At 45.2% G+C, this 13,083-nt stretch overlaps 1 protein-coding gene and 1 non-coding gene across 2 annotated transcripts; both read left to right on the plus strand.

The window, feature by feature from the left end:
* The first annotated feature begins 255 nt into the window (after nt 1–255).
* Nucleotides 256–337, plus strand: Trnal-aag (transfer RNA leucine (anticodon AAG)). The gene has a single exon. It is a non-coding gene; the product is annotated as a tRNA-Leu (tRNA).
* A 10,505-nt stretch (nt 338–10,842) lies between these two features.
* On the plus strand, nt 10,843–12,430 carry LOC144169877 (NPC intracellular cholesterol transporter 1-like). Its single transcript, XM_077699284.1, has one exon. It carries the CDS (start codon nt 10,996–10,998, stop codon nt 11,770–11,772), a length of 777 nt encoding a protein of 258 aa, XP_077555410.1. The 5' UTR covers nt 10,843–10,995; the 3' UTR covers nt 11,773–12,430.
* Nucleotides 12,431–13,083: the final 653 nt, after the last annotated feature.

Below are 13,083 nucleotides of genomic sequence, written 5' to 3' on the forward strand. Positions count from 1 at the left end.
CGGGGCGAATAGCAGCTAGTGTTGTCGGGGGTAAAATAAACCATGCGGCGCGTGGCGCCAGAAACAGCAACAGCCCCTTCCAAACCTGGCAGTATACCCAAAGAAAACTTCGCTTTAAAAAATTGGAGTTTTGTATCGGGGTTGTTATTGTTTCTGTTCGTATAGGGCTTGTGCAAAACGTGGTACTGCACTGTCGTTGATCAAAACTAAATGCCACTTCCTACCTGTGGGCTTATGTTTGCAGTCACACTCGTTGGTAGCGTGGCCGAGCGGTCTAAGGCGCTGGTTTAAGGCACCAGTCTCTTCGGGGGCGTGGGTTCGAATCCCACCGCTGCCACATATTTTTGTTACTTTTTTGTCCTCTGTCGAATGCGAAATTTACGTTAACTATTTTGATTAAAAATCGGGCGTCGACAGGGGACGAAATGGCCTACTGCTCAAAGGTTAACCAGCTGGTCAATGATTCCTCGTAATGACGCCACATTTCTCTGGGAAGCTCCCGTAAACAACGTAAATAATTGAGGTGGAAAGGAAATTCGGTGATTTTTGCTCTGATTGGGACTCGAACCAGGGTCCTCCGGAATGATGTGAGGCGAGCACGGAACCCCGGACCACCGCAGATTTTTTTTCGGTGATTCTAGTTGACTAGAGGCGATGCCTTCGACTTGGAAACATATGCTAGACACATGCACTCAGTGCTAGTGGAGAAATTTGAGCATGGTACTCACTCATGTAGCAAGGGGGGGGGGGGGAGTAACAAAGTGTATTACCTCTAATGGCGTGTGTGTACTATAGGGATAACAAGGGCGAATGACCAGGCAACCCAGTCACAGCACTCTAAAGAGGAAGGAAACGTCGCAAAGTAAAAAAGAGCATGATGATAATAATGAGGGGGCACATGCGTACCACTGGACACGTGCCACTGAAATCACCACGTGATTACCCCGCATAGAATGAGCGCACTGCAATCCACGCGACACTTGCTCTACAAATTTCATAGGTGTGGTGTATGCGGTGATGGACTCTGAACCGTCTACGTAAACACCAGATGTGCACCGGGGTAGCGCGAGCATTAGCGGCATACCCGTTCCACGATTCAACGCTAATGCTTTGGCATTAGTGTTGAATCGCTTTACGAATGTCGTACGTGCTGTCACCACATTCATAAAGCTCCTTGCTTCACTGAATTGTCGCGAAGTTTCTATACACACCAGAAACAAGGATATATGGTGTGTGCCATATTTCCATAACAATTATAAATTACAGTCCCTGGCCCATAACCTATCGAGCAAATTAAACAGATACAACTACACGATCGGATACAACAAACGTGAGCTTACAGCGCTTTTCTGTGAAATACAAATACTGGATTTTTCTTTGTATGTTTGCATCTATACTCATCGCAAAAAAGAAGAAAAACACTTTAGCACATCTTCTGCAGTTTTATGGCATTATATAATGCTGTGGTGATAGGATTACATCTCGTTCTGTACTTTCTCTAGCGCTTTGATAAGCTGCGTTGCGATTGTGAATAACACTGTGTATTGTTAGTATACAAGCGTACATGTATGTATGTATGTATGTATGTATGTATGTATGTATGTATGTATGTATGTATGTATGTATGTATGTGTATATAAAGACATAAATAGGGTCTTAATTCAACGAGCCCCTCATTTCCCTGTCTGATTCGCTATGTATATATAAATAAATAATTAAATAAATATATATATATATATATATATATATATATATATATATATATATATATATATATATATATATATATATATATATATATTAGGGTGTCGAACCGAAAAAAATACCGGTTCGGTTACGGTTCGGGTTCGGGTGAAATAATTTCGTTCCGGTTCAGTTCCGGTTCGACAAAATCACGCACCGAACCGGTTCACGAACCGGTTCGGGAGCTTGAACCGGTTCGCGAACCGGTTCGACGAGTTGAATTATCACTGAAATTAGAAAAAAAACATTTACTAGTTTAAAACGACCGTCAAGTCAAAACACAAACAAAAATTCAAAATTCTGCTGTTCCCCAAGGGCAGTGGCGCGATTGCAAAGCAAACTTTAAACAATCACGAGATATTAGAAAAGCGACGATTTACCACCTTCTTTCTCGCTCAGACATTATGTTGTCCCAGCGACTATTCATAAAGCCACCGCCAAGACATATGACGGTGGGATATGTTTTCTGTCCTTTCCTTTTTTGTTGAAATCGCAATCGTCGCTATGCAATCACCCATCACGCTAACCTTGAAGCCTTAAATTTATTCCTGCGTACTGGCGCGTTCAAATACCAGCGCTTAATACCAATGGCGCACATTTTTTATATTTGTAACAAAACAGAAAAATCCTACAACAGGCACATAAATACTACCAATGAATTAGAATATTTGGTCACCCTGAATAATTTGTTAGCTGTCACCTTATCGAATGTGTTAGCCACAGTTTTGTTAAAAGTAAGCTTTAGATAACGCTCAGTCACTGCATTATTGCTCTGACCACTGCAATTCCTTTTGCGATACCGAAAGTGTGCATTACAATCAGTATGTCATCGTACCGCCTGAACCCCTACCATCGTTCCGTGTGCTACATTGCGGAATCTTATAACAGATAATGCGGTTACAAAATGAAAGGGAAATTTGTCACGCGGAGCATGAGATGGGACTTTTTGGGTAGACGCTCTTTAATTCGTCCACAGAAGTACTCCCCTCCGGAACGAGTCGCAGTAGAAGCAATGTAGCGAGTTGGGCAAACGGCTTAGCAAACGGCTTAGCCACTGAGCAGCTCCTGCGGTCACACTTGTCAAGTATTAATAATTTGCAGGTGTCGGACCTTTTAAACAAATTATGAAATGCAAAAAGTTTGCACACATCGAGTGTGAGCTTTCGCTGTTGCGCAGTGGAGCACTCCTGCAGCCTGATTGCTCCAATGAAGTCGCAACTAGGGAAGGGCAAAGTCATTTTATATCCCCTGCAAGCTGCCGAGAATGACATTTCGTTTGGTCAGCTTGCACTACGCTCGCGCCTCCAGCAGCAACAGACCATTGCTACAATGGTGCTAATTCATTTCCCCTGTTGTTACATAGAGCGTGATAGTGTTCAATTGTCGGGAGGGGAAAATACCCGAGCAAGTACGAAGTTGATGGTACGTGAAAGAAAGAAAGGCCTGAATTGCATTGACTGTGCAATATCAACAACAGAGGGTCGAACCGTTTCGGCATGAACCGGTAACCGTTATTTCTTTTTTCGGTTCAGTTCCGGTTCGGGTTCAGCGCGCTCAAAAAATAACGGTTCGGGTTCGGGTTCAGTTCCGGCAAAAATATCGGTTCAGTTCCGGTTTACGGTTCGGTTCGGTTCCGGTTCGACACCGTGATATATATATAACCCCCGAAGAAGAAAGGTTCTCCTTTCGAAACTGTTGGGAACAATAAAACCCTTGTTCAGTGTTTTCCAAGTGTGTGCACCCAAGTTTTGACCTCCTGCTACGGTAGTTGGAAGAAGGAAAGAAAATGGAGAAATAAAGTGGTCGTAGGTTCGGATCCCACGCGGCGGGCATTTTTTCGCCACTTTCTTGCTTCCAAAAATCCTTTATCTGTTTCAATGACCTTTCACATCCTCCCCTTAGCTTTCCTTGGCGTTCTTGGCTGCCAATCCTTATTTCTGTATTATTTCAACGAGCCCTTCATTTCCCATCCTGATTCTATATATATATTTATATATATATATATATATATATATATATATATATATATATATATATATATATATATATATATATATATATATATATATATATATATATATATATATATATATATATATATATATATATATATGGTTTGGAAATGAGGGGCTCGTTAGGAAAATACGGGAAGAAGCCGGCCGTCAACGCCAAAGAAGGCATAGGGGCATGGTTAGACTGTTTATTACCGTTAGTGAAGTTACATTATTTTTTTAATTACGTGAGAAAGAAAGAAAGAAAGAAAAACACGCGCCCAGAGTGGGGACCGAAACCACGCCTTTCGGTCCCCACTCTGGGTGCGTGTTTTCCTTTGTTTCTTTCTTTCTCACGTAATTAAAAATAATAATGTAACTTCACTAACGGTAATCCCCTATGCCTTCTTTGGTGTTGTAGACTGCCGGCCTTTCTTCCCGTATATATATATATATATATATATATATATATATATATATATATATATATAAGGCATTCGAGATCTAATCGAAAGGCGTGGGTTCGGTTCTTTCTTTCTTGCTCACGTAATTAATAATAATAAATGATAAATAATGTAACCGTCACTAACGGTAAAAAATATTCTAACCATTCCCCTATGCCTTCTTTGGCGTTGTAGACTGCCGGCATGTCTTCCTGTATTTCTAACGAGCCCCTTATTTACAAACTCTATATATATATATATATATATATATATATATATAGACAGAATAAGGGTTGGCAGTCAAGAAAACCTCGTAAAGCAAAGGGGGAATGCGTTAGGTCATAGAAAGAGATGAAGAATTTTTTCATCCCACCCGGCGGGCATTTTTTCACCACTTTCTTTCTACGCTCTTCGGAGACTTTATTTCCAACGTTTCGACCTGAGACAGGTCTTCCTGAGGAAGACTTCCTGGGGAGGTCTTCCTGATTCCTGAGGAAGACCTGTCTCAGGTCGAAACGTTGGAAATAAAGCCTCCGAAGAGCGTACTTCTACTTTGTGCGTATTCCTGCAGCAACTAAGGACTCTACTTCACAGCTATATATATATATATATATATATATATATATATATATATATATATATATATATATATATATATATATATATATATATATATATATATATATATTTATATATATATATATATATATATATATATATATATATATATATATATATACATACTTACGTTTACCTTAAGCTTACACAGGGATTTTCTTTTTTTTTCGTTATTTCTTTTTATTAAAAGTGATTACTTTTTTCCTCCTGTGTTTGCCTGCCAGCCTGCTATCAAACACTGTACACTGGTGTGTTTACGCTGGCTGCTATGTATATGACGGTTCCCTGACCTTCGTCAATTTGATCCACAACTTTCAGTCAGGGAACCGTCCAGAATTAATTACGGAAAATAAAAAGATTTGATTTAATTCACTACACGATATGGAGTGCTTAGGTGTCCTAGAATTTTTTCGTAAATAATTCTTCACCTTGTGACTGTTTTAAGCTCCTCCTCCATATATATTTTTTTTACACTGCAAGGGTGCCAAGCGGATCCTTCTCAAGTTAGCAGCAACGACCTTCCATGAACTGTCCCCCTCCCCTCTTTTTTTTCTTTAGAGCTAAGCTGTATTATGTCTTCACATTAAAACTCCCGATACTTCACATGTCTTTGAAACGTGAGGTGTTGCAAAGCGGGGGAGACGCATACGTGCTTTAAGTCAGCTGTATCGAAAGAGAACGAGCGGCGGCGCAACGCGTGGGAGATAGATCGAAGCCATTTGAAGGCGTAAGGCGGAAGCGCATCGCAAAGCCTCGGGTAAAGCAGCAAGAGGATGAACCCTCCGACAATGCGGGCGGAAGCAAAGCGTCACAGGTCTTGAATCAGACACTAATGCTTTCGCACTAACAACCCAAAATAAGCGATTAGGTGTGTTTCCTGATACCACGGGTTATTTGCGATGACATTGTGGCCGAAGTAGGGGATTTCGGCGTGGATGTGTCGGGACCAAAAAAGGAGGGGTATGTCATAGCGGCAAGAAAGTCGTTGTGAGCGTCGTTACAAAGTGGCAATGACATTGCAGCTACGCTGGTAGTCCCCATTCGTAGTGAGGAATTGCCTTGATTTTCTTGTACTAGACGATTATCACACGCAAGCGGCCGTTTTGCTTATCGCTTCGACCAGAAGGGCACCCACCGTGAACGGAAAACTAACAAAATCACGCCGCGCTGAACAGCAGAATTCCATCGACGTGCAGTGAGCCACAGAGGCCGCTGAGGTATACGGGCTGGACGTGCCCATGGAATCCTTTGGTGTCTTCCACATGGCGCCGAATGTTTTTACCTTCGCCGTCGCTGAGTGCGTATACGTTGAAAGTGCGTGCATACTTCCCATTATAAAACACGAACGGCGGCACGAAAGAGCCCAATTACGTCAAGGACGCCGCCCCTACCGCACCGCCTTTCCTCTGTCAGTTTACCATCGGCGTTTCCTCGTAGGAAATCCGCTAATTTGTTAAATCATTTAAGCAAGCTCACTGCTCGAAGACGAAGAAAGCAAATATTGGCGAGGGTGCGTCCCCATTTAGACGGAGAAGCGTTCGGAGCGCAAAATTAGCAGAGGACTCCCACGAATGCATACCGCAGTACCTTTAGACCTTCGCCACGCTATAGTAATTCCAACCTTGGTCCTGCTTCCTCGAATACGACCCATTCTGAGAATTGCTATGCCATACACAAGGGTGTTTTGGTGCCGTGGGAAGGTTTCCTTAAATATACCTGGCACGCTCGCTGACGAATCGATCGGCTTTTTATTTACGGCTTGGCTTCGCTCCGTTCGGGTATCTGTTAAGTTGCGATGCGCAGCTATTAAGGGTGACCAGTGATTGCGTCCGGCTGGCTACTAGGTTTTCTTACTCCTATAGTACTATCGTGCTCCTAACAAGGCTGATGCTGTATGGAAATAAAAAAAAGTAGTTTATTAAGAATCTAGCCCGAAATGCATGACAAACACGCTGGGGTTTCATAACAGTTAATTTTACAAGATTATCCCACAAATGTTTCATCTTAAGCTAACGTCATGTTTTCCGGCGTTAACAATAGAAAAACACAAAATAAAAATAAGAGATAACTGGTCGTCGGAAGAAGTGACAATGACAGAAGTTTTGTGATGACGAAAATATGGCCGCAATGGAAGACGACATACTCACTACAAGCCTGAGGGTCGCGTACCTCGAAGTAAAATCTGATGTTTTCGCATTTATGTAGACGTACGTGTTTTGCTTTGAATAGACAACCAAATGTACCACACGCAGTGTTTTCCTACAGATTTTTCAACTTGGGCAAGATTTTCTCAGCATTGAAACACTGGTAGACGCATCTGATGCTCAACTCCAACACCGCCGTGTTTCGGCATGTTTTTAAATATCAGAGCCCCTTTCTTAGGCGAAAGATAGTAAAATGCAAAGCTTTTTCCCCCATTCAACCTGACTCAAAGCCAAAGTCCAAAATCCAAACTGCTTCGACTGTGTCGTAATGGCGCAATTGGATAGACGTCGGCTTCATAACGCGTGGGACCCAGGTTATATTCCGACAACGGGAAGCATTTTAAGTGCAGCGCACTTTATGTGCTCGCCTTGTCGTCGTAGCTCGCTAACGGTCGATGCGACTGCCGGAATCAGGCGGCGCAGCGAGATAACGGACCCAAGTAGAGCCTTCTGTACCACCGTCAGAGGGTCACGCTGAGGCTTCGAAAACCACGCGGTTTAAAGGTTTAAATAGTCATAACCGTTCGAACCTCGTGAACCGCTGGCGCTTGTCATACATCTCCCCATTGTTTAGCGCAAAGAAAACTGCAGGTATATTTCAGGTAAAATCTGTCTATATAACCGGCAGCCCACGTGTTCATTTAGTTAGGAACGCTCGTCGGGCTGGTTTTTACGAGAGTAAGCGAAAAAAAATGGCCGCGCAAGAAAAAAAAAATGGCACGTTCGAAATGCGGCAGAAAGGCTCCAGTCGCGCGAGAAAAAAAATGGCGCGTTCGAAATGACGCAGAAAGGCTCCAGCCACGCAAGAAAAAAATTACGCGTTCTAAGGGACGCAAAACAGCTCCAGCATACGAAATTAAAGCAGCAACAAAAAGAACAGAACTCCCGCTGGCGCAGTTTCAGGCAGGGGCGCGCGAGCACTGCGAAGGCGGGAAATTTGAAATGCATTGGGTGGCAGCAGTGAGCGGATAACGGCGCTGCAGCCCATTACGGAGAATCACTGCTCTGCACTTCCGACAGCTTTCACATTGAGTGGAACGGCTTTAATTTTTTCTTGATGCGCTTGATGTGCATTCGCTTATCGTCGTCATAGTTTCGTGAAACCCATTGTGTAAATTTGGCGTTTCTACAGTGCGCCTTGACGCGGCATCGAACGTTATCAGTCAGGCATAGAAAGCTTCGCTTAAAAATAAAGTGTCGAGAATTTAGTTGCCAAGTACAAGGAAGAAAGAAACAAAAAGGCGATGCATTGATTTCGTTTCCTCGGTAGAAATCTCTGGGTTGTTTTTGTGTCCTTACGCCTGCATCGACTGCATTCTGGTGGGGTGTGTCAGCCAGCTTGCCAAGGTCCAAGCACGTCGACAGCTTATAATGGGCTGGTAAATAAAGCCGTGGGAAAAGTTTTATCCGTCAAACGGTGGCTCCTTCTTGTCGTTTTCCCGCCACATTTGACAACGGCCGGGTAATCCTAAACCGCTTCTCATTTCGGCGTGTGTTCCTTGTGAGAAGTCCCGATATTGCGACCGAGAGTGCTAATAGTCTATGACGAGACGAGACGAGACGCACTTCGAGCAACAATGAAAGAGCGTGCGTACACGCGTGCATCAAATCCGCTCCCAAATAAGACAGCCATTAGCGATTTAAGGTCCCACGACAGTTGCGAACGAACATCAAGACGACCGCAGAGATGTTATTCACAGAAAAAAACTACTTTACCATCCCTCCCTAAAGAAAGTTGAGAGAAGCGCAAAAGCTAAAAGTGCGTCCAGCCTTCGTTAAAAGTGCGTCCAATCCGATCGTCAAACCTTTAAGGACCCAACTCTCAAACGAAGAACCAGGGGCCGATTTTTGGTACGCTAAGTAAACGCATCTACCAACGATCTAAGTGTATACCGATACGTAGTTTACGAGATAAAGGTATACTAATTTACTCCTTTCTTTTACGATCGATGCGTGTATTGTCCGATCTGGAACCGCTCCATTTTCGCGATTTTCAAGTAACCGTTTTGACACGACGAAAGCCCGCTTTCACGCACGCGCCGTGTGTCCAGAAATCTTATCAGAGCTTTTCGGTCGACCAAGTGGTCTATGAAAAAATCCATTAGTTTTTTTTTTTTTTTTTTACAGGACGCTTTAGCCCCCACTAAGAAAGCTCTCGCTTTAAAAAAACCAAGGTTGTCTTGTGAGGCATCCTTGCACTTGCATGAACAACGGCACGGCTCTTTCCTTTTAAATTCTTGTTCCACCGTCTGCGAAATGGCTTGCAAGAACTCAAGGAATTCCTAGAAGACCACTGTGCACAGCAAGCGTGGACAAGGAGGTTGAAGGCATCCTGTCAGGCATCGGCATTCCGGAACGTTTATGTTCCTGTTTGGCCTCGATCTGTTTTCGTTCCAAGCGTAAGAAATGCCTGTGCGCACTCCTGCCTGCAATCTAAGAATTTAGTGTGGTTTTTACATCGTTGCGAATAAGCTTCGGCATGCTCAGTTGAAACCACGGATCCGGGATTTACCTGCAGAGCTTTTTTTTGTTGTTGTTGTTGTTGTTAAAAGGCTAACTCCCCATTCATTATTCACCTTAGGTATACATGAAACGTTGTTTCATTTATTGCACCCTTTCAAGACTCTTAACCACTTCAACTTGACAAAACCATTCCAAACTCTAGCGCAACAAAAGAAGCGAGTCTTTGTCGACGACGGTAATACTTGACTGAACGCGGGCCGGGAAGTATTTTACGACGCACGCGTTCCTTGTAAGCGTTGTATTAATTTTGATAGTGATAGTGCAATGTTGGATGCAGCGCTATCCTTGCTTGCTTGCCTACTCGGTGGCATTCGCTCCCCCAACCCTAATATTAAGGGCCGCTTATACGCCACGTATAGAGATCGGCCCACTCGGATGTTTACAAGCAAGACGCGTAAGAGCTATCTTTAACACGAAGCTACCTACGGCATTACAACTTCGAACGCTTCTCTAGCACCTTTGAAAAACGCCAGGGACTTCCTCGAGTGCTCATGTAGGAAAGGAAAAAGAGAAACTGACAAGGGTACGGGGAACGCGTGTTTTATTTCCAGCGCGTGTGAGCTTGTAGACACGTATGGTAAAAGCAAAATTACTGTGTAACTATATTTGCACAAAATATCCCTTGCCGGCAAAACCCCGTATGGAGTGAATGATGGCGTTCTTCACGGCTGAGCTTTCCTTGGCTGTGAAACGTGTGCTTTCCCGCGGCGCTTTCCTCGAACAACGAGTCCTCCTTGTAAGGCAGGAAGATAGCCCCGGACGCCTCATTGTACGTGACCACATTACATAACGCATAAAGCCCAGCACGGGGGAAGCGGGGCTGGTCGGTTATCTGTAAAATGACAAAAGATTTATTTTTAAAAGCGGCTCACGTTAGCGAGCATTAATTTTGAACAAAGGAAAAGCAAGCGACGTCAGCTTTAAAGTCCACTGTTCACGCCGAACATACGGTACTTTACTGGAAACGGCTTTTTTTTTAAATTATTTTGCTTCGTGCTCGAGCGCGTTCGCGTAAGCGCACGGGCGTATCTAGGGCGCGTGTCTGGCTCGTCGCCAGCGGGGGCCTCCTATCCTCAAAACCAATCGGAGATCGCCGAATTATGTCAATTACGCAACGAGACCTCTCCGCGCCAGGCGGCTGTTGAACGAAACATCGATCGAGACTCGTTCGCAGCCTTGACTACAATCGCCAACACCCCCTTCCTTCTTCCCTGCATGGCTGTTTTTTTTTTTTTCCTTACTGCATTTTATGAGCCGGTGGAAGCGAGAAACCAGAAATGAGTCGCCCCTTCCAACCTCCTCGACCTTCCTGCAAGGTACAGCGAGCGCGCGACGGCAGCGCTCCGCGAACAAAATACGGGAGAGCCACCCCGCAGAAGACACTCGCACGCCTGGTCTCGATCCCAGAGAGTGCGGACGGAGACTAATCGCCGAGCAGTCCGGCACTTTCACCGAAGCCGGCAAACCGACATCATGCACTCTTCCAGAGCCATGCTTTTGCTGGCAGCAACGCTGCTGGGCTACATCGTTGTAGGGAATGCGGCCAAGTGCTCGATGCACGGCTACTGCGACGAAAAGAACAAGCTTCCGTGCATCTACAATGGAATACCGAAGCCGGTCACGGACGAGACCGCGCGGTCCATCATGAAGGAGGCCTGCGGCGACTACTTCCAGATCCACGGCGACTCGCTGTGCTGCGACCCTGCGCAGATCAAAGACCTCGCCCAGCAGGTTAAGGCGCTCGAAGGCCTGGGCCTCCGGCGCTGCGAGGCCTGCTACGCCAACTTCCAGAAGGTGCTCTGCAACATGGCCTGCTCACCGCACCAGGGAGACTTCGTTCAGGTCGTGCACTACGACGAGGAGCCTCACGAGGTCGCCGAACAGGTCAAATTCTACGTTGACTACCACACCCTCCGCGACCTGTACGCGTCCTGCATCAACGCCAAGAAGTTCCTGCGGTTCTTGCCTCTCTCGTTCGCATTCTGCGGCCAGGACTACCAGAACTGCACCATGAACCTCTGGTACGGAGCACTTGGAAAGAAGCGATCGGGTCTGACGTCCGTGAACGTGGCCTACGAGCCTGTCGAGAATGAGGCCATCTTCGTGGGTCTACGAGAGTACCGGCCCTTCAAGGACTCCATGTACGGCTGCAACGAGACCGTGGCCGGCAAGACGTGCAAATGCGAGGACTGCGAGGCGGTCTGCGAGAACGCCGACGACGCCCTGAAGCCGCAACCGCTGACCACGTGAGGACTTTGAGCGACCCAAGTGAGCAGGCGAGAGGACCTGCTGCTGCCAGTCGTGCTGTTTGTCGTACTGTTCCACGCCGAGGTGTACGTGCTGTTGAGTGAAACTGTCTTCGTGTACCAGAGACCTGACTGCCCTCGTAACGAGGACTCTCGTTGCTTACCCGCAATCACATGTCCCATTTGTACGCATTCTTTTCTGCTATGTGTCCCCTGTCATCCTGACCATATGTTTATTTTGTCTTCCGTGAGCTGTTGTCCTAAAGCTGCACAAAATAGTTTCCGGAGTTTCACACAATATGTGTTTTTTACGTCTCCCTATCATCAAAAAAAAAGCAAACGGACTAAAAGAGTCGCGCAGAAATTGTCAAGGACAATTTTAACAAACTTCCCAGCGCTAAGCAAGCGCGAAAGGCTGCTCTAAGCCATTTTCCTCTATAAAACGGGCGAGCATATCATTGTGATACAGAGTGCTGTGTTATAGTCCATTTGCGTGCCTTGCCGCGCATATTCCGCTTGTGTTTGTATTTATAGCTGAAAAATACACGCATGCAGAAGGAATATTACGAAAACCACGTTACCCGTGCGCTGTCTGTGACGCGCATGCTCTGTACTATAAATACTCAGTAGAAAAATAAAATAAAAAAGGTAAATACTCTGCATTTTTCCTTCCCTCTGTTTTTTCTTTCCTTTTTTGCCGGCGGCGCCAGCGCCTGCCTCCTTCGTCTGCCCGTTCCAGAAAGATGAAGAACGAAGATCTTCCTTCCGACGGGGCTCAGAATGCGTAATCAGCTATAACGTATTCTTGCCACGTCTCCCAATGGACTCCTGTACGCTTCTGTCATTTCGATCGCAGAAACCGCAAACTTTTATGGTCTTTCACTTTGACGGACACTGTTTTCGAATTCTCGGTCAGGCCGCTAGTTATTCCTAAAAGACTTGGCGTATGCTTTTGCAGTGTTCCGTGTATTTTTTTTTATTGTCTCGAAGAGGAAGATTGGAAATTCCAGCGACCGGTTTTCCAACCTCTTGAAGTTCTTTACGCGTGTTTCCGATGGTAGCTGAAAATTTATCCAACTCTGTTTATTTGTGACGCATTATGCTAGTAAAACCTTGACGCGCACGCACCAGAAAGGCGGAAACACTTAGGTCAAAGGCTTCCCCGCCAACCAATGACGGCGACACCTCAAATAAGGCGACAGACGGCCTCCAGTAATCATGCTTTTCAATAATCTCTCATTTTTTACGCAAACAAAATAGGAGTGCGCGGAGGGATATTGTAGTAGCTAATGAGACCTTGACAGGAAGGTATCAA

Source organism: Haemaphysalis longicornis, unplaced genomic scaffold, assembly GCF_048455015.1.
Source record: "Haemaphysalis longicornis isolate Haplotype H1 unplaced genomic scaffold, Haemaphysalis longicornis Haplotype H1 scaffold_2, whole genome shotgun sequence".
NCBI classification, from domain to species: domain Eukaryota; kingdom Metazoa; phylum Arthropoda; class Arachnida; order Ixodida; family Ixodidae; genus Haemaphysalis; species Haemaphysalis longicornis.

Coding starts and splice junctions, on each gene's coding strand:
- LOC144169877 (XM_077699284.1), top strand. CDS start 10,996: ATGCACTCTTCCAGAGCCATGCTTTTGCTGGCAGCAACGCTGCTGGGC.